Source organism: Curcuma longa, chromosome 10, assembly GCF_044706935.1.
Source record: "Curcuma longa cultivar G26 ecotype Majalengka, Jawa Barat chromosome 10, ITB_CL_G26_1.1, whole genome shotgun sequence".
In the NCBI taxonomy this organism is placed as follows: Eukaryota; Viridiplantae; Streptophyta; class Magnoliopsida; order Zingiberales; family Zingiberaceae; genus Curcuma; species Curcuma longa.
In genome coordinates this window covers 8,435,756-8,462,005 of record NC_133870.1, presented here as the reverse complement: position 1 = coordinate 8,462,005, position 26,250 = coordinate 8,435,756, and the positions used below count along the sequence as shown (strand labels likewise).

At 36.5% G+C, this 26,250-nt stretch overlaps 5 protein-coding genes across 6 annotated transcripts; 3 read left to right on the top strand and 2 right to left on the bottom strand.

Moving 5' to 3' along the window:
* Positions 1-511: 511 nt before the first annotated feature.
* Positions 512-2,226, bottom strand: LOC141835594 (LL-diaminopimelate aminotransferase, chloroplastic-like). The gene is made up of 4 exons (XM_074722983.1): positions 2,096-2,226; positions 1,946-2,022; positions 627-694; positions 512-547 (listed from the first exon to the last, which is right to left on the bottom strand). Exons 1-4 carry the CDS (start codon positions 2,191-2,193, stop codon positions 512-514), a joined length of 279 nt encoding a protein of 92 aa, XP_074579084.1. The 5' UTR covers positions 2,194-2,226.
* A 1,043-nt stretch (positions 2,227-3,269) lies between these two features.
* Positions 3,270-4,366, top strand: LOC141836715 (putative serine/threonine-protein kinase WNK11). The gene is made up of 2 exons (XM_074724230.1): positions 3,270-3,773; positions 3,893-4,366. Exons 1-2 carry the CDS (start codon positions 3,270-3,272, stop codon positions 4,364-4,366), a joined length of 978 nt encoding a protein of 325 aa, XP_074580331.1.
* Positions 4,367-7,285: 2,919 nt separating this feature from the next.
* On the top strand, positions 7,286-20,187 carry LOC141835923 (phenylalanine--tRNA ligase beta subunit, cytoplasmic-like). Of its 2 annotated transcripts, XM_074723327.1 has the most exons (19): positions 7,286-7,490; positions 7,572-7,627; positions 7,723-7,832; positions 8,236-8,365; positions 8,519-8,634; positions 8,726-8,792; positions 9,217-9,258; positions 11,681-11,722; positions 11,986-12,062; positions 12,298-12,424; positions 12,518-12,685; positions 13,544-13,672; positions 13,790-13,900; positions 16,273-16,407; positions 17,788-17,862; positions 18,530-18,637; positions 18,846-18,932; positions 19,009-19,092; positions 19,890-20,187. In XM_074723327.1, the coding sequence occupies exons 1-19, from the start codon at positions 7,433-7,435 to the stop codon at positions 19,956-19,958; spliced, it is 1,791 nt and encodes a 596-aa protein (XP_074579428.1). In that variant the 5' UTR covers positions 7,286-7,432; the 3' UTR covers positions 19,959-20,187. The 2 variants fall into 2 exon arrangements, with proteins under 2 accessions (XP_074579428.1, XP_074579429.1); XM_074723328.1 differs by lacking the exons at positions 8,519-8,634; positions 8,726-8,792 and having other exon boundaries at positions 7,287-7,490.
* A 477-nt stretch (positions 20,188-20,664) lies between these two features.
* On the top strand, positions 20,665-23,689 carry LOC141835593 (polygalacturonase-like). The gene is made up of 10 exons (XM_074722982.1): positions 20,665-20,763; positions 21,910-21,999; positions 22,095-22,223; positions 22,290-22,460; positions 22,554-22,574; positions 22,663-22,870; positions 22,940-23,021; positions 23,100-23,208; positions 23,278-23,394; positions 23,468-23,689. The coding sequence occupies exons 1-10, from the start codon at positions 20,665-20,667 to the stop codon at positions 23,687-23,689; spliced, it is 1,248 nt and encodes a 415-aa protein (XP_074579083.1).
* Positions 23,690-23,758: 69 nt separating this feature from the next.
* LOC141835487 (uncharacterized) lies at positions 23,759-26,164 on the bottom strand. Its single transcript, XM_074722907.1, has 2 exons — positions 25,440-26,164; positions 23,759-24,117 (listed from the first exon to the last, which is right to left on the bottom strand). The coding sequence occupies exons 1-2, from the start codon at positions 26,100-26,102 to the stop codon at positions 23,959-23,961; spliced, it is 822 nt and encodes a 273-aa protein (XP_074579008.1). The 5' UTR covers positions 26,103-26,164; the 3' UTR covers positions 23,759-23,958.
* Positions 26,165-26,250: the final 86 nt, after the last annotated feature.

The following is a 26,250-nucleotide window of genomic DNA, read 5'->3' as shown; positions in this document are numbered from 1 at the left end:
TAAAGGTTATAAATGTGACAATGTTATGCACATAACCAAATTTTAGCAACATTTGTTCAACCAGAACATCAAACACAGCTGTCATATGTCACATTGCCATCCAGAAAACAGAATAGATGGCTATGCCCAAAGATGTGGTAAGTAATAGATATTATATCCTGCATTTTTTGGTTGAATCTAGTAACAACATATGAAAATCAAATATACTTTCAAGATCCTCAAAAGTACTACAATCTTGACATGGATATAAACTTAGAATTTCCATAACTTTGGGTCTCTGGCTATGCTTTGGTGTTCCCACAATTTTGACTCGGCATTATAAATTTTAACATAGAAAGAAAATAAAAATCACATTTATCCTATGCTTAGATTTTACAAACGTAAGCCAACTTTGATTGAGTTGAGTGGTAAGAGGTTGAACCTAAATGGCTATTGACCTCGCATAAAAGTCAATGGCAATGCAAACAGACTAACTACTGAGAGTAAAATCATGGCTAACTAAATCGGAAAACTATGTGGAAAGATTTGTAGTGGTTGAAACTCCATGCTAGATAATTAAAAATAAGAACAATGAGTGTTTGAGAGCAAGAACAGCTCTTTAAAAAGACATTAAAAGGGAAACTAACCTCTGGGAACAGATAACCTGCTTGAAGTTTAGCCATATTTGAATTTCTTGTAACCTTCGTCTTGTAAGCTTCATAACAATGTTTATGTTTTTAGTTTGCTGAATGTGTAAATAATCATTATCCGAATGTTTTACAAGTAATCTTGCATCTTGTCTTAGTAAACCTGTCTTAGTAGAGAAAACAGACTATCAAGGAGGATATATATATATATATATATATATATAGCATGTATATGCAGAAGCAAAGAGTTTATAAAGTAATAAATTTTTAAAAAATTAACTCATATATCTAATTAGATACATGTTCGAAGATGGAGAAATAAATTAGAAATACAAAAGAAAAGTTTGAGAATTCTAAATTAACCATCAAGAATCTAGAAAAATATTAAACAAAATCTGCAAAAATATTGTCTAAGAAATATGATTCAATGTCTTCCCAATTTAGTGTAGTTAAGCTTAACATATGACTACAGAAAACTGAACAATAACTATCTTATTACAATCTTGTAACAGGAATAAAAAACAAAATGGGAGATAAAACAGTGGAAATTTGGAAGAACCAGGTGACCAGGTTGCATATTTACCACCAACTACAAATCTTGGTTTTGTTAAGCAAGAATTGGTATAAATAGTGCAATAATCTAGGTTGCCAAGACAAAATATATCTATGAACCTCTCCAAGAGGTTAGTTTACAAGAACAAGCCAGACCAACTTTCTGTTCCTTTGTAAATTTCTAACTAATCTTTTAGGATGAATGAAATGTGATTAATAAGGTTAAGAAAAGAAATTGGGGTCAGTTGAATTATGTAAATTCCTACTTCAAGTTGTCTGGAGGTAAGGATTTGGTTTCCTTGTTTAGAAAGCTCAACTTAATAGGATATTTAAAGTTGCAACATATTTTTCCTGACATCTATATTGTATGCATCTTCTATCCATCCAAATTGAACGGATCCATTGGCCTCTGTTTCTTGCCTTCTCTATATATTCGAATTCTACAAAATTTCAGATACATTTTGGTTCAGCTAAAAAAAATAATCATTATTAACAGTTAAAATATTTGTACCATAAAACACAAGTGTGGAGGCGAGAATTGCTCAAGATTACAGAGCTAAAGAGGAGTGAACGGCAACCCATTACTAGCAACAAAAAACTGACAGTGGACATGATATTCAAACCGACTCTTCAGCCGTCGAGAATACAGCCAGCAAGGCTGAGGGACGATCTATTTGTCAACCAGGCAAAAAGTCAAATAAAGATCCGAAGCCAAGAAGGGCCGCAGAGTATATGAACAAACAGAAAAAAAAAAAAACATATGTTACCAGTCTCTTCCGCAGACTGAGCTGACACACACCTGCACACTCCAAGTTTTCTGCCATGAAGAGACACTTTACGGGACCTACGACAATGCCATAAATCAAACACGAAAAAAGGTAATTGCAACCTTGCTATCAATGGACAGATCAATGCACCTGAACCTGTTGTTGTCGGTGAAAGAATGGCTGCCTAAGAAATCGGACGATCTCGAAGAAATGGCCATGGAAATCTGCATGAAGGCGGAGGACGCCATCCCGCTGATGCACTAAACAAACCCAAGCTCAGGCGCCGTCGAAACCCTAGCGATAACAGTGAGTGAGACGCCGAACGACGACCAGAAAACGACCTCCTGTCGGATCAAATATTCGGATCCAACTAGGGAATCCGATAGCAAACCCAAATTAAATTAGAAGGGAATTAAAAAACAATTAATAATAAATCTACAAATCTAAAGGATATTAATTAAAATCTTAATATTTAACTCAACTTTAAAGACATAATATTTATATTTCTGTTCTAAATTTAATCGACTCTTTACTATCTCAAAAAAGATAAGGAATATATTATTAAATTAGTTTTATTTAATTTTAATTTTAAAAATAATGTTGGGATTTTGAGTTTGTTTTGTGGGCATTCCGTTTAAAATTCTGTTTAATTTTAATGCAGATTATTTAGTATTACCAATAAAACATTAAAACAATATAATTGAATTATCCTAATTTATGCGCGAAATAAACTAATTTTAAAACCGTTTAGAATATTTCGGAAGAAAACTTGGTCAATTTGGCGCCTTGACCCGTGCCCTATAAATATATGCCTCCGCCATAGTTTGGCCTCGTCTCGTTCCGCCACCGACCGCCCTGTGTTACTCTTCATTTACGTGTGTGCGCTCGCCTCCCCCTTCAATCCCTCCGCCGCCGCTCCGATCATTCTCCGTCGCTACGCGCTGGATTCTGTTCTGATAGGTAAGCATGGGAATCTCCTTCTTTTCTTGCCGGTTGAATTCAGCGCGTGGATCGCGCTCTAGGGTTTGGATCCTGAATGTGTAGCTTTGATCTTGCTAATTGGGTTTTAGGGATTTTTGCAGGCTGCTGATCGCGATTTATATGGCCTCGACGAATCTGTATCTCAAGGAATCGAGAACCTCCTACTTCCTCGTGATCTGCTTCGTTTTCGTCTTCATCTGATCCCTGAGTTTTGATCGCGATCCCGTTACTTTCAGCCTTTCAGGTACCGATTTGTGCTAGGTTTATGGCGTTGTTGGATTTAGGGTTTTCCGGAGATTTGAGAGCGATTTTTTCACGTTTCAGTGCAATTTTTTGTTCGAGGATGCCGTTGGTTCGAGCTGATCCGGCGGACAAGGATGCAGAGCCGTTCGTGGAGATCGATCCCACCGGGCGATTCGGGCGATACGACGACTTGCTTGGCTCAGGCTCCGTGAAGCAGGTGTACCGTGGCTTCGATCAAGAGGAGGGAATCGAAGTGGCTTGGAACCAGGTGCGTCTGCGGAGATTCACCGAAGATCTGCCGATGATGGACCGGCTTTTTGCCGAGGTGCGGCTACTGCGATCTCTGCGGCACGAGAACATCATCTCTTTGCACAAAGCGTGGACGGACGGCGAGAGCAACACGCTCAATTTCATCACCGAGTTCTGCACCTCCGGCAACCTCCGCGATTATAGGAAGCTGCACCGCCATGTCTCGATCAAAGCCGTCAAGAAGTGGTCGCTCCAGATACTGAAAGGCCTCGAGTACCTTCACAACCACGAACCGTGCATTATCCACCGAGACCTCAACTGCTCCAACGTGTTCATCAATGGCAACACTGGCCAGGTTCGATCCTCTGACCCAAATATCATATCCACTTCTAATATCCTCAATTTTGATCGATATTCCTGGTGTTTCTGTTTGTAATCTTTTCCACAATAACGCTTATCTCCGTTCGCTCACAGGTGAAGATAGGTGATCTCGGCCTCGCGGCGATCGTTGGGAAGAGCCACACGGCGCACTCGATCCTAGGCACGCCGGAGTTCATGGCGCCGGAGCTGTACGAGGAGGAGTACACCGAGCTGGTGGACATCTACTCCTTCGGGATGTGCGTTCTGGAGATGGTGACGCGCGAGATCCCCTACAGCGAGTGCGACAGCGTCGCCAAGATCTTTCGGAAAGTGACGGCCGGCGTGCGGCCACAATCCTTGAACAAGGTCAAAGATCCCCAAGTCAGGGTCTTCATCGAGCGGTGCCTTGCTAAACCTCCGGCTCGCCCTTCTGCCTCTGAGCTCCTTGCCGACCCGTTCTTCCTCGGCCTCGACAATGACGGTGGCCGCTGTGCCGCTGCTTCCATACTCCTTCAACCACCTGTTCCTCAGCCTCGGCCGCGCTCGTCGGCGATCGCCGCCAATCCCGCTCGCCTGCAGATTGCGTGACTACGTGATAACTAAAGGAAAAGACTGTGAAGTGTCCCTATGGTTTGACTTGGTTGTCCTCCGTTGACTTGTCATTTGTCTTTTTTGAGTTTGCTTTTTATTTGTTATTATTATTATTATTATTATTTATCAATTTATCTCTTTATCGTGGAGTCGATGGTTGAGATGATGAATTGCTTTTTTTTAATAAAGAGTATTTTGAGTATTAAGATATTATTTTAATATTTTCTAAAAAATAAGTGTTTTCTGCCTAAATCTTCAGTCTAAACAAACACACATCCGGATTCTTTGAAGCAAGCGATACGATCATTATTCACCATAAAAACCAGACCGTAAAATTCAATCTTAATCACTCACAGACCTCCAATTTTTCTTCACACAGAGCAAGAAGCTCGATCTACAAGACGACCACCATTCGCTTGTTAAAATGCCGAGCAAAACTACCCCAAGGCAAAAGCGACGAGCGCCACGATCCTCCGCGCGCCGCGCCGGAAAGCTAGGTACCACTGCAGCGAGAACCCGGCGGCCTCCTGGACCAGCAGCTCGACGACCTCCATGAATGAGCTAAGGTTCCTCACCGGCGGCAGGGACAGCGTCAGCGGCACCGCCGCAAACGCAACCGCCAGAAACAGCTGCAGCATCTCTTTGCACGTACGTAGCGGAAGAACAAATGCACAGGAGGAAAAATAGAAGCTTTCTCAGAGAAGCTCGGGAATAAGCTGTGTGTGCTTGTTGAGTTAACTCGAAAGGAAAGTTTATGGCCGTCCTGTGATTTGTTTGGAGCAGAGGAAGGTTGACTGGCAGTTGTTTCACCGTACGGTTTCAATTATTCATTCCAGTCAAAGTTCAATTGATTTGTTGGTTTGTCCACGGGACCACGGTGGGATAGTGACAGATGGTTTAAATTTCACTTAGGCAGTGAAAAAATTTTAACATTGAATTTATTGCTTCTCAATTTATTTTGATGATCGAAATATTTGAGCAATAAATGATGAAAAACGAATCATATTCTACGTAAAGATGGAATTCACCATTTTAACAGTTCCATACGATCAGTCCTACGATCATTTGTGATGAGATAAATCGAGAAACTGTAATTGATCACAATGTGTAAAAAACGAATCCTAATTCGTGCAGGTTGTGCACGAGTTGTTATTCTTCCATTTTTACAATTTAGTCAGCAATTTTCTAAAGTTTAAGTCGTAGATTGTGTATATTCAATTTCTAAGAAGATTTCCAACCAATCTTGGTCATGACTGCCGTCTCCCTTCGAGTTTCTAGTAATAATTTGGGTAAAACTACCGTGTGATCATTTTATTCTGATCCAACTCTATTTTGCAAAGAATTTTTCAATTCGATTCTACTTCCTTGGTTTGGTTGCTCAGGTTGTCGATTATTAGAAATTTTGCTCGCTCAATTTAATTATGATTTTAAAAGTTTTGAAACTTGATCCTAACTTGATTAATCAATTTACATGCTATCTTTGCGCGCTATCTTGAATGAGAATTACATCCACAACAATAGTAACGGTAGGACATCCGAGTTGTGATCCAGGGATCCGGGTTCGATCCCCAGCTACACGTATTTATAAGAATTCCATTTTAAATGGGGAACATAATCAAATTGATGCTGGGCATTGGATTGGTTGTATGCGCTTCCCGATTTACCTATAATGGTCGGTGGGAAGTTTTCCGAAACTTGATCCTATCTTGGGATTGAGTCAATGAGACTGTGCTATCTTTATTTTTTTTTGAATGAGAATTATATCCATTAGATTGGTCGTTTTGAAATTGTGCTATTTTAAAGTAAAATTAGATAATTTTAAAATTATGTAAAATATTTAACTGTGATAATATCGAACGATAATATTTATAATTTTTTTCATATTGAATTTTTAAGCTAAAAATTGTTTGTTAAGAATTTTGAAAAAATAATTCAGTTGCAAGAATTATTGATGTTATAATTATTATTGATTTTGTATTGTGATTTTTAAATTAGAAATAATTACAATTAAATAATTATGAAATTTTAAAAATAATGTTTTTAAATTAGAAATAATTAAATAATTATGAAATTTAAAAAATAATTTTTTTTATTGGGAAGAAGAGTTATAACAAAATAGAAGAAGAATTTTTAATAGATTATATGGTTTTGAGAGTTATTTGAAAAAATTAATAATAATATAATAAATAATAAATTTTTTTTTAAACAAATGAAAATATCATTTTTAATAGTATGTTTCTTTTTGAATGTATTGAATATTAAATATTTTTATTCTATATTTTTAAAAAATTAATACATGTTTTTATTTATAATTAAAAAAATTAATTTATTATAGCAATTATATGGAACAGTTGTTTACTTGTTTTAGATCAACAATGGACGATTCTTGGTTTATCCCATCAAGAGGCAACTTGACTGGCACAGACCCGATCAATTGCTGACCTAATAAGAGATGACTTGACCCTCGCTCGATTTAGTTGCGATGACCTATCTAATTTTTCTATAAAAAAGTAAATTCGTCATTCCAACAGTTTCACATGGTCATCTTTACATATGAAAAGGTAAATTAAAAAATTATAATTGATCACAATGAAAAAGAATATTACTATCCAAAGTCCATAAGAAATCGATCCATCACCCGATATCAATCGGATCTTAAAGAAACTTCGATATGACTCGACTTTGTTTATGGGGCAAAAAGTTACATGGTCAACTTATTTCAATTTGGATGAGAATACGTTGAACATTTTTCTTTTAAACTGGAAAATAATTTAAGAAACAAATAACAAGATAGAACACTTCGAATTTTGAAAAATTAAAATAAATTGATAAATGACGTGGAAAATTAAAATGACGTGGGAAAATTAAATGAGCTAACGAGAAGTCAATGGTCATCGTGTTCGCTAACGCTTTCTAAACCCTAACCCATTAAGCCGCATCTACCGCTTCCCATCTCTCGCCGGCGAGTTCGTCGCCGTCGCCGAGCGGTGGCGAGAGCGTTCGATTTGTCTTGGTAGTTTACGGAACCCTTAGACAGCCGTTTTTATTGTTGCTCTGCAGCCGATGCCGACGGTGAGCGTCGGGAGGGACCGCCTTTTTGCTGCCCTCGGCGAAACATATAGTAACTCCCATTCGATTCTCCTTGTCTCCTGCTTTCTCGTCGCCTGTGTTGCTGCTTATGTTTTGTTTGTGACGATCGCAGCGCAGGAGGAGTTCGAGGAACTATGCTTCAAATTTGGCATCGAGCTTGATGACGTAGTGAGTTATCGAAGATTTGATTTTATTTTACTGTTTCATAGTATTCGTCGACTTTATTTTAATCGAGTCTTTTTATCTGTCCCCTTTCTGTGAAGACTACGGAGAAAGCGATTATCCGGAAAGAGAAACATCTTGATGAAGAAGGAGCAGAAGCTGGTGACGAGGACGAGGAAGTCATTTATAAGATCGAGGTCGCAGCCAATAGGTAAAATTCGAATCTTTCTAGTAGTTCTCTAAATCTTAATTAAGATTCTGTCTAGTCAACTTGTGTTATTGAGGTACAAAGCGAAATCGTTGCATTAGTTGTTTATTTTATTCAGAATCTATTTGACATGCAGAGATGATTAACATTGTTGTCTTTTTACTGTTGCTGCATTTTATTGATACATGGTGAGTATAGAACTTCATCATCCAGTGACGATTTCTGTTTTCTAATTGGATCACATTATGCATAGTATTTAGGCTAGAGTTTCTAGCCTTTATCTGTTATCCACATACATGCATTTTCAATAAGGAATAAGAATGCAGTATACTTTTGTAGTTCATTTGATGATGGTTGTAATGTTGGTTTTATACCTTACTTTCCCTATGTGGTAATTCAACTGCAGATATGATTTGCTCTGTCTTGAAGGAATTGCTCGAGCTCTCAGAATTTTCATTGAAAAGGAAGCAAACCCTTTGTACACAGTCTCTGATGTATCATCTAAATCAATACTCAAAATGCATGTCAAACCCGAGGTGATTAAAATCATTGAGACTAGCTTCTCAGGTTTTCTTGTCTTAGTTGTTGCACCAAAAATATTGGCTTGTCAAAAATTTTATCCTCATATCCTTTTTCTTTATTTTGTGTGAGTAGAACAAAGTTTGTAACACTGTTCTCTTATTTAATAGACCTCATTGATCCGGCCTTTTGTTGTTTGTGCCATTCTAAGAGGAATAACCTTTGATGAAGTAAGATACAACAGCTTCATTGAGCTGCAAGATAAACTACACCAAAATATATGTAGGTATGTTATATGTTTCAAATCTTGCCTGATTTCTCCTGCCTAGTTCTTGCTTCTGAATCATTGCCAACACTTATCCTTCTTCCAACACCAGGCGAAGAACCTTAGTTGCTATTGGGACACATGATTTGGATACAATACAGGGTCCTTTTTCCTATGAGGTAATATGTGCACCTTGCTTTATGATAAGTCAGTGTCAATCCTTTCTAATTTTGGACCTTTTTCTGCTGCTGTTAATAATCTTGAATGAATCCATCCAGCATTATTACTAGATAACGGACAGAACCAACACAAATTATGCTGAAGATATTGAATTCCTTAGTGATATTATACATTTTCAAAGTTTACTTCGTATATTATATTGCACTGTTACATGATTATAGCGAATGCTTTTCCATTCAGATTCTAGGTAGTAGGCAGTGCTTCCTTGTATTGCTTAACATGCCATCGTTAATAACGTGTCCTTTCTTTATTGTTCACACAAAATTAGTCAATGGAGCTTTTAGTGCTCTGCTATTGTTCTTCTATCATAATGAGTATTTCCAGTATTCTTACAATTTTTTCGTTCTCTTTTTCATTTTTCAGGCATTACCTCCTCAAGAGATTAATTTTGTGCCTTTAAAGCAGGTACTTCTTCAATGTTTTTTTATTGTCCTCCACTTCATAGCTGTGATGCTAAATATGTTGCTCGATTTGTTTTTGCAAGATCAACTTAGGTTCTTCATTTTTTTATGCTTAAACATTTCTCTGATGTGCTACATTTGCAAATTGTTAGAAATTAATTAACTTAAAGTACCACTATTTCACATTGAACTTTGTGAATGCCAAATGCTTTAGGCATCAATTAACCCAATTTTCAAATCTAATATATGGTGGTATGAGTATCCACTTGTGTTACAAGTCCCAACTTCATCAGATTTTCATCATATAAACATTAGCAAACATCTTAGGGATGCTGCAAAATGTTACACACGTAATCCTACCTGGCCTTGCTATACAAAAGCTTTTTGTTGCTCTTTTCATTTGCATCATTTGTGCACCAACATTTAGGGGGACAGTGTAGTAGCAAATGCTGTTAAAATAGAGTTACTTGGAAGTAAGTGTCAGATTTCTGTGTGATTCCATTAGTACCAGTTTGACATTTAAGCACATCATTTTATTTTCACTATTATTCTTGATGGACATTAAAAATTTTATTAACTCACTCTTCCAATACATCAGATTCTAACCCCTTTTTATAGATTGATGATATGACTTATTCTTCATAATAAACTTTTCTAATAAAATCCCTATATTACTAATAAAGACTCTAGGCTAGGGTAAGCTTAAGAAGGAGATTGAAGGTGAAGCAATTGATATATTCGAAGAACGAGTGAGAGATGAGGTTTCTTGAACTAATATTTGAAAAATCATCTATTTTATTAGAGGAATTAAAACCCAAATCATCTATTGTATCAATGAAAGGGGCATTAAAAATTGCAACTAATGAATTAAAACCTAATATGGCAGAAACCATAGTAGAGGTGGAGCTCCTTGTCGCGGGAGAAGAGTGGTCCTCCTTGAGTTCGGGGCAGATCTCGGCTGTGCGATTGCTGTTGCAAGAGATGGCAGAACTCAGTGTTGCATGTGACACTGGAGGGTGCTGTGGTGTCTCAGCAAGGCGAGGCTGAAGCGAAGCTAGATCTGCAAGGTGGAGTTGCTGAATTTGTAGGGAAAGGGGGTGACTCCTAGACCTTGGCAGCGAGGAGCTGCTGCCATGGGCGCTGTACCCGATGTCGCCTCTCGGGTAGCTGCCGACCTGTGTGAGGATGACTCTGGCAGTGGTGCAGGCAAAGGATCTGCAATTTGTGACGAAGAAGAGGTTGCAACGTGCGTTATGGTAAAAGAGAAGAAGCTACAGAAAGAAAGAAAGAAGAGGTAGATACTTTTGCGGCAACAGAAAGAAGAGAAGAAAACAATAAATAAACTAAAAATTGAAAAAAAGTGGCTTGATTAGTATGATGAGAGGTGGAAGCTTGAAATAGAGAAATCAATGAAATGAAGAAAAAGTAGCTTGATTAATATTTAGGTGTAGCTGATATGATGGTGGTAGAGAGGAAAAAGGACAGGAGTTTGAGAAGTAAGAAAGGGACGTTCTAAAAGAAAAATGATGTCTCTGATAGGATGTTGGAAATTGAAAATTGTAGTAACTCAAAACTTGCCCAATATTTATAAATTGATAATACGACTTATTTTTTTTATAAAATACCATACTTCTCTAATAAAAATCTATACTTTTCTAAAAAAATTCCAAATAAATTTTTATGAAAATTAGCTACGTTGTCATATCTCATAAGTTATGGAATCATAATCCTATGAATATTTTCAGCCTAATTTTTTTAGGATATATATGGTTATAAAATCACGATTATCCACAGCATTTGCTCTTGCTGTCAAAGAGAAGTTTTATAGCACTGTGCAAAAGCTGTTATACCAGCTTTTTAAGCTATCAGGATGATGTTTGTAAATATTTTCTTGGATATGTCTATTTTTCTTCTTTTAGTGTATTATTGATATGCAAAGAAAAATGTTTGGCAACATAATAGAGTCCTGACTCTGGTTCTAGTCTGTGTTGTTTCTCTATTTGTTCTAATCTGCCTCTTAGGCTTGATTTCTTTGGTCAAATTATTCTCTCTTAGCTGATCCACACTTTCTTTGCCTCTTTGGTTTTTGACACTTAGGTTATAACTAGCTTGAATGATCTTCCACTCTCCCTAAGCTTTTCATAACTGTACTATCTCCAAGCTACCCGAAACCAATCATTTCCAACTTAATCCTACTTCATGAAGATCAAGTCAGAAACTCAGAATTGATCTTGATTACAGGGAATAAGCTGATTTGTGACTAATAGTAAGAATCAGATAACTTTATAGATTGGAGAACTTTGCAATCAATAGTTTAACATTTTTTTTAGTAGCATGGAGTCTGCTTTCCATAGCAATTTGTTGTGTTAAATTATTGTGCCACATATTTTTTTTATTTAACTCTTATTTTCTTTGCCAAATTTTAGGTGAAAAATTTCAGGGCTGATGACCTGTTGGAATATTACAAAGTAAGTTTCTCTTGATCATTTCTTCAAGTTCAATATATTGATTGATGCAAAACTTCTTGCTGCTTTTAGAAGCTCCTTTTCTACCTCAGTAGTTGATTAATGTAGCTACTTCCTAATTGTTTTGAAATAGATTATCTTGTTTCTGTTGTTATCTTATATGTTAGCAATTTACTTCGTTTGTATGCTCTGTTTTTTGAATATGTAAATTTCTAAATCCACGAACTTTATTGTTTTCACTATCACCATTCTATACAATTTCGCAGTCAGATATGAAGCTTAAGAAGTTCTTGCACATAATTGAGGACTCTCCTGTGTACCCAGTGATCTATGACAGCAATAGGTAAAGACATTCATTTTGGTGCCCACATTATTCTTTTACAACCTGACAATTACTTGGCTAATTTGTCAAATGATTGATTAGGATTATTCCCCAACGCACTTTATACTTCTGTACTATCCTTTATGTTCCTTTGGTGGTGTAGAATTCTAGAATGACAAAAATAATAAATTTTGGTATTCTCTTTCTTCTAGAATCAGCTGACAACTTTCTTATCGATGCATCTTGTTTTCTGCAGAACTGTTCTCTCACTTCCACCAATTATTAATGGTGCGCATTCAGCAATCAACCTAAGGACAAGAAATGTGTTCATTGAATGTACTGCCACTGATTTGACAAAAGCTAAGATTGTTTTGAATACAATGGTAGGCAAACAAATGCTTTGGATCCTACTAAATGCTAGCTCATGCTTTTTACTCATTGTGTTCTAATGGGTGTCACTTCCTTTACTTGTACAGGTGACTATGTTCTCGGAATATTGTGAAAAGAAATTTGAGGTGGAACCAGTTGAGGTAGTTTATTCTGATGGGAAATCTATGATCTGTCCTGATCTTTCAGTTACTAGGATGGAGGTTCCTTTATCTGAGATAATTGATCCAATTGGCATCTCTCTTGATGTTTCTGAGGTATTGATATTGATTCTGCTTGAGCTAAATGTTTTCTAGTGTTGGTTAGTCATTTTGTTGAGGACTTGAAGCAATTTAATCTTGTATATGCAAATGCTTTCTGAGTTGATACCATGATTAGGTCTTGCAGACTAGAACTAGTTTATCACTGTTATTATGAATAAGACCAGTAACATTTCATGTCTTTTAAGACGCCAGTGCATGCTCTTTCCCTGCAGACAGTTGATTTAATGTTTTCTAATTCAAGCAAGAACATTTATTTGGTTATTTTCTATTTGTATCTATTGATTTGCCAGGAGTTTAGCCATGGATTTAAATTTGTAAGTGATACTGATATTCCTTTAAACTCAGTAGTTCAAGTTCCATTCCAAGGAAAAGATGCATGCAACATATATCCTCACATCTAAGTTGTCTATTTTAACTTTTTTGGCTTTCGATATTTGTCTAAAATTGTAAAATTGTTTAAACTTTAAATAACATTATTTGGTTGTATACTAAAAATTAGTGGCTGGCAGTAATTTGCGATATTTGAAGTTTTATTTTCCTGTATTCTAAGCTATATAACAAATTCTCCAATTGCGATGCATTAGTCAGGCATTTTGTATTATTTTTCAGGATTTATGCTCAGTGAATCTTTTCTTTCAGTTTCTTGTTATTTGGGCACTTAGATTAGTTGCCTTAATCCTTCTTTTTTCCTACTATTATCTGCTGTAAACGAACTCCTATGAGAAGATTTTTAAATTAAACATAAAGATGTGAGGTTTCCTAGTAGTTATGACATGTTATCCTTCTGCTTGCATGTTCTTGTACTTGAGATCTTTCTAAAGATGCACAAGTGTGAATGTTTAAATTTGACAGGTTGTTGCCTTATTAAACAAAATGCAACTGGAAGCAGCTCATTCATCATTGGCCACTGGAGATTTTAATATTGTTGTTTCTGTACCTCCCACTCGTAGTGACATTCTGCATGCCCGTGATGTGATGGAAGTGGGGTTCATAACCAATCTCTTATTACTTTATCATCCATTAAATAGTTTGCGGGCAAAATATATCTGAATTTTCTTTTACTTTGAATTCACAAATTTTGTTTTCTTGTTCTTAAAGGATGTAGCTATCGCATATGGATACAACAACATCCCAAAATCAAAGCCTAAATGCATGACTACTGGAGGGAGACAACCTTTGAACCGCTTTTCTGATAAAGTCAGAGCTGAGGTAGAAAGGTCGCATATAATTGTTTTGTTTGTTCTCTTGAATGCTTGGATAACTAATTTACTTTTGATGCTGTTTGTGACCTTTATTTCTATTGGAATCTAGCTCTTATTGGATTGTAGCTGAACTAATTGTTTTCTCTTCTTTATTTACATTCAATTATTGGTCAAATATTTCTCTGTCGTCATGCTCAACATGCGATGCCAAAAGTGGCTGTCTACAATTAAAACCTCGTTGTATGAGATAGACTTCCATGGTTTTTGTTATTGCTTGCTAAGGTATTAAAAAGTGGTTCTATGCGGTAGGCAGTTGGTAAGACATTATTAAAATCTGTTTAGGCACTCAAGCTTATATTCTTAATTATATATCACGTAGCAAGAACACATACTATAAATCACTAAATATATAACGACAATAAAAAAAATTATCTTATTTTATATTGCAGTTAATTGAACAAAGATCATAATACAATATACATTTCTTAATCAGAAACTGACATTGCAAAAAACACATAGCAAATTCATAATTAGTGCCATCATACTACAATGTCAAAATATGAAAAAGATAATTAGTGTCATACACTCAACTTAGGGAGATACTTTGCAATTTAGGTTTAATAGTATCTGTAACTTGAACTCATCCCTCTGATCAAACTGTTTGTCATTTTCCAAGTGAACCAAGCTGGGTGCAACTGAATTGGGCTGCCAGATAGGCTGCATAGGCGGCTTGCCCAGCCTGCCTTTTGAATCAACAGACCACACAACCTGTAGGTGAAGCAGGAGGATGTTGAAGACTGCCTTTTAAAATCATGTTGTATGCTTCACAGATTTACATGAAGGGCGTATGAATTGTATTCGTTGGCAATACAAATCCTTTTTGTGCTATGTGGTATACAACTTAATATTGAAAGCATTTATTTGGATGGAAGCGGAGGGATTGGGCTCTCAAATGGATTCTTTCCTTCGTTTACTCAATCCAAAAAATGGACGGGCACTGGAGTGGTTTCTGCAAAATAGGATTTGGCCAGTATTCTGTTCACCCAATTTTGTGCAGATGAGGGTGGATGAGGGAATTCAAGATATAAGAAGACTAATATGCACATGATTTTTGAATACTGGCACTCTATACCGACCTATATCTTGATCGATTTCCCCCTTATCTTTGCCTCCATGGAACTCTGGAAGGCCACACTAACCCTCGTCATTGGTTTGAGGGCTGTGAATGAGCCAAGCTGAGCTGAGCTTAAGAGTCTAGCTTGGTCATTAGTTTTACTGAGTTGTTCAAGGTTGCTTATTGAAATGCATAACGGGCCTGGCCTGTTCCTCTCTTGCAACCACCTTCAGGCTTGCTTATGAAAATTCATATCAGGCCCGGCCTCTTCCTCTCTTGCAACCACCTACAGGTTTGATTGCCTGTTTATAGTTACTGTCAAATTTGAGACGACATATAGCATGCATGTATTTTGCTTCTGGTTTCATGAATTACATTTTGGCTAGTGTTCGTTAATACAAATAACAAAACTGATTTATTTGATAAGCAGACATCTATTCATAACAATCGAAAAGATATTTATTGTTCTCTTTCTTGCTTATCAATGAGGAATGCTTGCATTTTGCATTGTAATTTCATGTGTTTTTAGAAAATTTTCCTCAACTCTATGTTATTCCATTGTGAGCGTCTAGGTTTTAAATAAACTAGCCAACATGCAAATAAGTATTATTACATTAAAAAACATAAAGTGAAAAATACTACAATAATTTTATTTTTATGTATAAATTATTTTTATCTAGATGGTATTAATTTGTAATGTCATCTGGAATTTATTTATTTATTTATTATATTGATAAGCAACATAAATTAAATAATATTAATTACGTACTGAAAAAAGATCAAATAAGTATTTATGTTGATTTGAGAAAAGTAATAACTAATAACTCAACATAATATTTCCTGAACAGTATGATCCTAGAAAAGCAAAAACTGTTATGATCTGTGGAAAAAATTAGCTGGGCCTCAACTAGGATGAGGTTTTTGTGATGGAGCTTTTCTTCTATAATACAACTAAAGATATAAAATATGAATCTCTGTATTTTGCCTTTAACTGACTAACTGCATCTGTTTTCTCAGTCACTATTTTGTTGTCCTTAGAGTCAATAGTGCCCAAATGGTCTTTCATACGATCTACTTCATTTAATCATTGTATTTTTTTTTATTCCTGTGCCAGTAGCTATTCCTTCATTTATTCTGTGTTGACTAGTTTTACTTGTTGGACATTGAATTTTAGGAAATTGCGAAGTTTGTTGCTCTAGGCCTCTTGCTTGGGAGGCTTTACTTTCATAACACCTAGTATTTCATAAAAATTCCATCTTCTGTAGGTTGCAAGGGCAGGTTACATGGAAGTCTTAACATGGGTTTTATGCTCACATGAAGAGAATTTTTCAATGCTAAGGCGAAAGGATGATGGAGATAAAGCTGTTATCATAGCAAATCCTCGTTCTGCTGACTTTGAGGTTTCATTTATACTTTTGACTAGCTTGTGTTTTATTCCTGAATATTCATCTTTTAGTTTGTTCATTAGATTCAAACTCTTCTATCATGACCAAGCAATGTTGAACCCAAGGGTTCAACTATTTGATGTTGACTTCATAGATCTTACTCCTCTATTGAACTCTTCCAGGCAAACCTATATCACTAGTAATATTGACATCAACTAAATCTTTTTTTATCAAATAACTAAGATTTCCATTATTTTTTTTCTACTCCTCACTTCAACTGTATTTCATAAAATTTGTCTTATTATATATTCTATTAATTGTCTTTGAACATGATAATCTATTTTTTTTCTCATTTTGTCATATATTGGAGCTAAACAATTGTTCTGAGTTAGCTTTTATATTATCCTTTCTGGTAACTCCATGCGTCCATCTTAGCACTTTGCTATATTGATATTTTTTTTGAGTTGTTTTTGAATTTCCCAACATAATCATCCATGAAGTGTGGCAGGATGTACCCCACAATCCTATCTAACTTCCTCTTAGCCTAAGGTGTACATGACAACACACAAGACTCCAAAATCTCCTCTTTGGTTAGATTTTCCGCTCTTGATCTTATTAATTATATCTTCATCAACAGCCCCTTGTTGAATAATACATTCAAGTTATCTAATATTCTACATGGAACTTCATTTTCATCCATCTTAACTAATCACATATCAAATGGTTTGATTTTTGTCTCAAATATAAGAAAACTATATATAGTTGTTTGATTTAGCTAATCATATATTGTGAGTTTGTGACGTAGCCATATAAGACTTGAGACTTGAGTTCTTTATTATTTAATGTATTTTCAAGAATTTCTCTCTGTTGTTAACTTTCCCTAAATTCTAGTCCTTGATTTTAGGCTTATGTTATTTGATACCATCAATGTACCAATGCTAATTTTATCAACAGGAAAAATATAAGGAAAATGATTGGTTGTTTGCAGAATTTGTTCCATCTAAAGTGATATTACTAATCAGCTTAAAGGAGTACGTTTTTGTTCTAGATTAGGTGTTAACCGATGGAACAACAATACACATTTATTCACATGATTGATGTCTTACACTATCATTTCATATGGTTACCAATTAAGGTCATGTTCTCAAGCATTTTCAAGCGTCTTTATTTATTTTTATTACTTGTTCCAAACAAATTTAAATGAGCTCTTATTGAGCCACTTGTGGAGTGCTTGTTCATGGATATTATGTTCATTTGACACCTCTTCCCCTCCTTTCTCTCTCTTTATGTCAAAAAGTTGTTTGCCTATGGTTTACCTTCATATGTTTTAAGCTATTACTTTTTATGTTCTGCTTTGAGAACTGAATTTCATGTTTGTATGGAACTTTGTGACAGGTGGTTAGAACCAGTCTGATGTCATGCTTATTGAAAACCCTAAAGCACAATATTGACCACCCCAGACCTATAAAGGTACATAATATTTTGGATTGCTAAACAGGTTTCTCTCTTGTTCTATCTTGAGTATTCTCTATTGACTTGTAAATCCAGGAATTTCTATGTTGTTTAAACAGTAAATTGATGATATTGATAACTAATTGCTGATAAAAAAAACTGAAATCCTACGGGTATAATTTTGGTGCTCATTGTAGTTTTTATAACCTATAAATGCCTGATCATTTAGAATTTTCATTTGCATCTGAAAAAGAGCATATTAGAATAAAGATGCCAGAACCATGATAATGTAGATGAATTCCGTTTGTTGATTCATGATGGCTGATTTAGACATGATTAGCTGGCTTGATTCTGTCTAGTAAAATTGGCTAGATTTCTTCAGTTTCATAATGGAAAATTTTCAACTGATCCCATCCTAAATCTAACTACTTTTCAGTTTTTTGAGTTCAGATTTTGTGGGGCGTATTTTAGTTTGTGGCATTGCTCAAACAACCTTTTTGTCCAGAATCTTGCCGTTATCACTTCTTAAAGAGGAAAAGTTATTTTATTCTTTGCAAACATTTAGTTTGCTTGCTCCAGAACATTTGGGAGGAAAAAATTATATCTATGTTTTATGTTTGATTGAACTTGGCATCTTTTGGTCTGAAATATACTTCCAGCCTTTTCACATAATCCCTGTAATTAGATATTTGAAGTTGGTGATGTTGTTGTGTTGGATGGTGATCGGGATGTTGGTGCATCAAACAATCGTCGACTTGCGGCATTATATTGTAATGTTTCCTCAGGATTTGAGGTATGTTTTTTCTGAAACCACAGTACACATTGTCAAATCCTCCTCTATATGTTGCATTCCTCTTTTATTTTCGGCTAAATTTTTGTTGGCTTTTCCATTAGTTTGTCCGTTGGTTTCTTCAGTGACCTTATTAAGTTAGATTTCCTAGTTTAGGTGATAGTTTCTTTGAAAAAGAAGACATCCCAATCGTGGTAAATTCATTGTGCAGGAAATTTTGGGATTGGTGGAAAGAATAATGAAAGTTGTAAGAGCACCTCACATTAAAGTCCCTGATAATTATCTTAAGCCTTCAGATGTAAGGGCCCTGTATTTTCATTTCTAGTCACAACTTGGATTGATTCCTACTCATCCACTTTACCTTGTCAATGCAGGAGCCGGAATATTTTCCTAATAGACAATGCGGCATCATATTTAACGGGAAACAAATTGGGAACTTTGGAATTGTTCATCCCGAGGTACTATATAGAATGCTGCATGCAAAACTTTATACCATTTTAACTTCTATATATGTAATATTTAAATTAGCAATTTCATTTACCTGGTTTCACATACTAAATTATTCCTCTAATTTTAATCTGTTCCTAATTTTGTATGATTTGTGTTCTCAAAGCCATACTTAGCTTAGATTGCAGTATCAGAATTATGTTGCATGCAATTCATTTAATGTATTCCTATATTACCAAAGCCCCTAGATTAAAGATCTGATTTCGTAAGCTTCACTTGTTTAAAGACAACCTTTACCGATGCTATCAGTGCCCTAGCACTTGTGAAAAAGATTCCCAAAGAGAAAATTAAGATAAAAAGCCCTTCGAAAATTTTCAAACACGACGATGACATGTGCGCTGAAATGACAGTGTATTTCTCCTCTCTTTTGAATTTTGGTTTTGCTGCTCATCTATATTTTAGTACCTGAGGAACACATTGGAATTCATAGCCAATAAATAGTAAATATTTATTGTTTACATTTCGCGATATGTTTATGAAAACTAGTTGCTTCATAAAAAAAAGCAGACATCCTTTGCTTTGGGTTGGGGATACCATATGTCTGAGAAGGTGACACTAATAACCGAATGTTATCAGCTGTATTAGTGTCTATATTATACATGTACTTATGATTGATTGTCTTTGCAATCACTAGATTGGCTTGCTATTGTTTATAAATCAATTTCTTTCCAATTTATTGTGGTTAATTTATATGCATACACCTATAAACATACATTCTATCAATGCAATTGGGACATGATATTTGCAGGTTTTGAAGAAATTCGGTATCCCTGATCCGTGTTCTTTCATGGAGATCGACATCCAGTCGTTGCTGTAGGATTTTGATACCATATAAAAAGGCAAGCAGTGACTTGGTGATCATCCTTCTGCTCATTCTTTTCACCGTCAGAGCTATAATTGATTCGCCCAGTCTGATTGCAACAGCCTAATGGTTAAATGCTTTCAAATGTTATGCTTAATTTTGTTTTCTGGCAGTTAAATTTGGATTGGGCATTCATAAAGTTTATTGGACTTACTCTTAAATCTAGTTTTCAGTTTTTGGATAATCATTGATCTGTCTGTATGACATATATTAACTTTGATTTCCTTCGATTTCTCATAAACTATAGGTAGAAGCAATAAACAGTCTTTATCATCATTATTCTTGCGTGTGTTTGTATGAATGTTTTTTTTTATTGCATTTTCTTTAATCTAGTAAATGAATTATTTCTCCGAATTTATAATCACATTTTACAATAACATCGTCTACCGTGCATTTCATAAAAATTTATAAAATAAATATAATTTCTAAAAGTAATATTTAGATTTATCAAAATATCTTTATCAATTTAATTAAAATTGATTAAATATATATAATATTTGATATATTTTAATTCGCTTATGAATTATTCTTAATATACTAATAAATGTCAAAATAAAATTTATTTTTTGAAATATTTTGTATTATATGGTATTAATATTTATGCTCTGGCGCTGGATCGTCTCCAACAGCTAATATTAATGCGACTTGCAATTCAAGCATCATGGCCGTCCACGTCCTTAATCTCGCGGCCATCGATTCCTCTTCGAAGTTATCCATCGCCATGGATGACTTGAGCAGCACTGGAGTCCATGGGTGGCCGGTAGAGTAGTCGAAAGCGTCTTCGCTATTAAAATGTGTTTTTTTTTGTTCATGTTCTTCTAGAAATTTTAGTTTTTGATGCGAATGGGTCGATCTTGAGATATCTTATTCACGTTAGGTTTATCGTTGGATGAACTGTATTACTGATATTGATCCAAAAAAAAAAACAGTAAGTAACAACCAACGGGATAGATTCGATATATGGTCATTGGGGGGCCTAAAGTGTAGGATTTTTGTGTTTTTTTTGGCTCAATTGTTAGTTCTCTAGATTTTGACAATAACTTATAAAATCTAATTGAAATCATTGCTTTTGATTAATTATCATCTAAAATATCATATCATTGATTTATAAAAAGAATTTATTATTTTTATGTCATTGACTATGAGGCATTTGGAATCTTAGAATGGACCAAACCATGACATATTATGTTACTTTGCTAACTATATGATTGATTCCCTCAAGACATGCCCTAAAATTATTCGATCCATCACACAAGAAATGCCTCAATTGGAAATTTTATGTTTCCTTCCTAAATATTAATAAACTCCATCACACCATCTCCTTCCTTAATCAAAGATTGATATGCATATCTAGTTTATCATCTTTTTCTACCTAAATCCATCCTACTCTAACTCTTTCAAGTAATTTTGGCATGGGGAAGAATGGAAGGGAAAACTTGTGACCTCAAAATCCCTAATTAATGGCAACAAGCAAGCAATTGTGTTTCTATTATGTGTTTTTGATTAAGAGTTTGGCATTATTATGTCGCTTGCTTATCCATCGTATACAAACTAAAATCTCTCATTTGATGTTCTTCTTTAAATGTTAAGGAAAATAAATCAATAAACTGTTCTGAAAATTTTCAGTCATCATCATTTCCTCATCTCCCTGAATCTTCTCAGCTCCATGCTGTTGATGATGAAGGATGCCAAACAAATGGATTGAGTGAAATTCAATCCCTCTCTGTTCCTCACCTAATTTTTTTTTTTTTGTAGATTTCATTATTATAAGTTCATCAAGATATGCATGTTTTTTGTGCACCATCTCATTCCTCTCTCTGCATCTTCCATTTCCATTCCCTGATGGCTCTGCAAACTTCGATCTTCTTTCTTCTTCTTCTTCTTCTCCATCTTCTTCTTCCGAAAGCATGCAGCACATGCTCACTTAGCCGATCGAGTAGTTTTCAGTGTTGAGGAATTTGGTGCCAGAGGAGATGATGGATCATATGACAACCAGGTGAATTTGAATTCTTGAGTTCATGAATCTTATTTTGTTAAAAAAGATGAAGATGAAGTTTTGGTTGCTGTTTTTGTTTGTTTGGAAAACAAAAGGCATTCGAAGAGGCATGGAACAAAGCATGTTCTTCCAAAGCAGCCTCTGTGCTTTTGGTGCCTAATCACAAATACAGATTGAGGCCTATTAGATTCTGTGGTCCTTGCAAAAACCATATCACAGTGAAGGTAACCTTGCTAAACTGATACCGATTCGTATTTATGTTTTGCTTATCGATTGCGGTGCATGACTAGATCGAGGGAACGCTTGAAGCTTCTCCGGAGCCCTCTCATTGGAGTACCCACAATATGGGATATTGGATATTGTTCGACCGCCTGAAAAACCTAGTGGTTCGAGGTGGAGGGACGATCAATGGGAATGGCGAGAAATGGTGGCAAAAGTCTTGCAAAACGAATGAGTCCTTGGTAATCGACTAACCGAAACCTCATCTCAATACTGCTTTTTTCGAACTCGGTTTAGGAGGCAAAGTTACTGACTAATTCTTGTTTGATATCCAGCCTTGTGTCAGTGCGCCCTCGGTAAGCAGAAGAACACTACCAACGAGCATACAACTGTTTATATCGACTAGTATCTAAGTTTTGGCATGTGTGTTTGGAAATTGGATAGGCATTGTTCTTCCATTCATGCAAGAACTTGGTGCTGAAGGATCTCAAGGTGAAAGATAGCCAACAAATCCATCTAAACATTCAAAAAAGCAAGAATGTCAAAGCTTCAAATCTGTCGATCTTCGCACCCGAATCAAGTCCAAACACAGACGGGATTCATATCGGCGAGAGTAGCAACATCATCATAAGAGACACCATCATCGGAACAGGTAATTCCATCAATCTCTAAAAGGAAGCCTAATTGTCATCTTATTTTGTTCGAGTTGTGTGATCTGCAGGAGACGATTGCATATCCATTGTGAACGGTTCGCGGCGAATAGTCGCCAAAACCATCGTATGCGGTCCGGGTCATGGAATCAGGTCTCTTAGAGGATCTATCTATCTATACACTTTTTTCAGAATTTAATCTAATTTAAACTTAATTATTGTGTTGAGCAGCATTGGCAGCTTGGGAGCTAAACACACAAAGGAAAGTGTGTCCAATGTGTCTGTGAACAATGTCATATTGAAGAACACAACAAATGGTATCAGGATCAAGACATGGCAAGTAAGCCAATCTCGATCGACAGAAAACATTAAGACTATACATTCTCATCAAGTTTCCCTTGACAAATAGGGCGGGCGAGGCTACGCGAAGAACATCATATTCCAAAACATCGCTATGCACAACGTCGAGAATCCCATAATTATCAACCAAAACTACTGTGATTCCAAACTTCCTTGTCATGAACAGGTGGAGTAACCTACACAAGCAATATCCATTTGGTTTTCAGAGCATCTACTAACCTCTTCTATTTTGAGCACAGGATTCAGCAGTGGAAGTGAGCCATGTACTTTACAAGAACATCAAGGGAACCAGCGCTTCGCGAGAAGCCATGACATTTAACTGCAGCAACAATGTCGGGTGTCGCCACATTGTGCTGCAGAACATTGACCTGGTGGGTGAAGGTGGAGAGGCTGTGACTAGTGCATGCAATAATTTCAAATGGAAAGGGATTGGGAAGGTCATTCCTAGACTATGTGCTTGACACAAGAACTAACTAGGGTTTACTGATATGCTTGTACAGCTTATTTCCAAATCAATAAACAGCAGGAAATTATAAAGCTACTAAAGAATTATTGTTAAGAAGTAGCACATAACATAACGGCGAAATTGTCACAGCAAGAAGAAAGACTAAAGCAAAACATAAATTTCAGCAGATAACAGAAACAAAAACCAAGTACTTTAAGTCCTATTTCAGCATACTTGTGCAAAAGTAAGGTGGCTGGTGGGAGAGAGAATTGACTCCGTAAAGTCCTAAGCTTCGATCCTCTCGGTGCTTTCGATGAGAATTGCCTTGGTAGGCTTAGCAAGCAAGTCAGTGTATTCCTGGAAGGGAGATTTGCTGAAGCGAGTGTCCAACCACAAGTCAGGCGTCAAGAACCCATAGGTTTTCATGAGGCAATCAAAGGTAGCCTGCAAGAAATAAGATGTATGAAATGCAAGCAAATGTAGCTCTGTTGTTGATGTGTGAAAGATATTCCATGTATCGCCACAAAAGTATAACCCAAAGCAAAAGTATGAAATGAAAAAGATACACTTAGAAAGCCAGATCGACCAGCAATTTCTGTTAAGGAATTTTAAACATGTTCGTAATCAGATTATTGTTTATAACCCAATAACAAGCAAAAAGAGGGGAGACCAATCCAACAAGAAGGCAAAACCATCAGACACACAGGTGGTTCCACATTATGATAATCTGTTGTTGCCATTAAAATCAACAGCATCCTAGCAGTCTAGTTGATTTGGGCAAGCGCAAGAAGAAAATTAAGATGAGAAATTCATACAAAATCCTAGATTTAACCAAGCATCTTACACAAAAACAAAAAGTCAACTGAGGGAATTGATAGAAAACCCTAAATTCAATCAAAATAATCTAACATGTGAAAAGGATTTTTCAAATTAGAACCCTCAATATTCAAGTATCCAACTTGGAAAAAAATAGATACAAGTTCTAGTCCATAAAACCAGTAGAACAATTGTGATGGAAGTGTGCCAATCAAAAATTTTTCATTTCATAGGATTTAGAAATCTTAGTTTATGATAACAAGTCTTTGATTGAATCCTTCTCTCTAAGAGATTGTATAATGGTGGTTAGTCTTACAGAAAAGTTAAACTTTCATTCAGATTACAAACAATCAAGAAAAATATTTTAATGTCATCAAAATAAAGGGCAGGCAGATATGAAAAATTAAACATTAGGATGAAAGGCAAAATAATGATAGACATCAACACCATATAATAAGAGGGAAAAAACTAAAATCCAAAAATGAATAAAGCAATCTATCACATTAAAATTATCCAATTCATGTTGTCTATTAATTAACTTGGACCAAAGGATAACCTAGAAAACTTTAACTGCTCACAACATCCTATGTAACCACAAGGAACAACTAAGGTTTCTCCTCTCCTTCAAGCTCACCACTTTGTTGAACTACCTCTCCTCTAATTCTATAAACAATTATCTGGACGCAGCCGTCATCAATATACTATTTGGCGGCAACATACCTATAATCACTACAACGTTAATCAATAGCATGATTAGTGAAATGAAGCGGTTCCAAAAAAAGTTCAAAAGAGACAAATTTATATGGTGGAATAACGGAAGAAGATAATCATATATTCATGCTAAACGCCGTTATGAATGCACAAAAAGGTAAGTGAAAGGTATTACGCCCAACTCCACCACAATTGCTCACGTGAACTGAAAAAATTAACAAATCGCAGGAAACACTGACCTTCACAAAGTTTCCAAGAGTCTTGGTCGAACCGCGGGATGAGGTGTACACGTCCTCGATTCCAGCAAACTGGAGAACCTTCTTCGGCACACGGGCAGCCACGATCCCTGCCCCTCTCGGTGCCGGAACCAGGCGGACGGTGACAGAGCCGCACTTTCCAGTAACCTTGCAGGGCACAGTGTGGGGCTTCCCGATCTTGTTCCCCCAGAATCCCCTCCTGACGGGGACGACTGAGAGCTTGGCCAAAATGATGGCTCCACGAATGGCAGTAGCGACCTCCTTGGCGCACTTGACGCCGAGACCGACGTGTCCGTCGCTGTCGCCGACGACAACGAAGGCCTTGAAGCGGGTGCGCTGTCCGGCGCGAGTCTGCTTCTGCACGGGCATGATCTTCATAACCTCGTCCTTGAGGCGGCCGCCGAGGAGGGTGTCGACGATCTGGTGCTCCTTGACGGGGAGCGAGTGGAGGTAAATCTGCTCGAGGCTGGTTATTTTCCCCTCCTTGACGAGGCGGCCGAGCTTGGTGACCGGCACCCATTTCTCCTCCTCGTCACGCCGCCCTCCGCGTCTCCCGCGGCCGCGATCGCCGCGACCACGATCACCCCGGCCGCGCCCGAATCCACGACCAAAGCCGCCACGATCTCCAGCACCACGCTCCGCCATGAGGGATGAGAGAACAAGGGAGAGCGGCGGGTAAGAAGCGAGGCTGCGTTAGGAGAAGCAGCGAGAGAAAGGAGAGATTTTTATAGCGGAGACGGAGGCGAGGCCTAGGGTTTCTGTGTGCTCGGACCGGCTCGACTCGCTTCTGGAC

Coding starts and splice junctions, on each gene's coding strand:
- LOC141835593 (XM_074722982.1), top strand. CDS start 20,665: ATGGCCGTCCACGTCCTTAATCTCGCGGCCATCGATTCCTCTTCGAAG. Junction 22,000..22,094: donor ATGGATCATATGACAACCAG/GTGAATTTGAAT, acceptor GGAAAACAAAAG/GCATTCGAAGAGGCATGGAA. Junction 23,209..23,277: donor TCAGGATCAAGACATGGCAA/GTAAGCCAATCT, acceptor CTTGACAAATAG/GGCGGGCGAGGCTACGCGAA.
- LOC141836715 (XM_074724230.1), top strand. CDS start 3,270: ATGCCGTTGGTTCGAGCTGATCCGGCGGACAAGGATGCAGAGCCGTTC. Junction 3,774..3,892: donor TCAATGGCAACACTGGCCAG/GTTCGATCCTCT, acceptor GTTCGCTCACAG/GTGAAGATAGGTGATCTCGG.
- LOC141835487 (XM_074722907.1), bottom strand. CDS start 26,102: ATGGCGGAGCGTGGTGCTGGAGATCGTGGCGGCTTTGGTCGTGGATTC. Junction 24,118..25,439: donor CTCTTGGAAACTTTGTGAAG/GTCAGTGTTTCC, acceptor TATTTCTTGCAG/GCTACCTTTGATTGCCTCAT.
- LOC141835594 (XM_074722983.1), bottom strand. CDS start 2,193: ATGGCGTCCTCCGCCTTCATGCAGATTTCCATGGCCATTTCTTCGAGA. Junction 2,023..2,095: donor ACCGACAACAACAGGTTCAG/GTGCATTGATCT, acceptor GCATTGTCGTAG/GTCCCGTAAAGTGTCTCTTC. Junction 695..1,945: donor TCAGTCTGCGGAAGAGACTG/GTAACATATGTT, acceptor ATTGTTATGAAG/CTTACAAGACGAAGGTTACA.
- LOC141835923 (XM_074723327.1), top strand. CDS start 7,433: ATGCCGACGGTGAGCGTCGGGAGGGACCGCCTTTTTGCTGCCCTCGGC. Junction 7,628..7,722: donor GCATCGAGCTTGATGACGTA/GTGAGTTATCGA, acceptor CTTTCTGTGAAG/ACTACGGAGAAAGCGATTAT. Junction 17,863..18,529: donor ACCACCCCAGACCTATAAAG/GTACATAATATT, acceptor CCCTGTAATTAG/ATATTTGAAGTTGGTGATGT.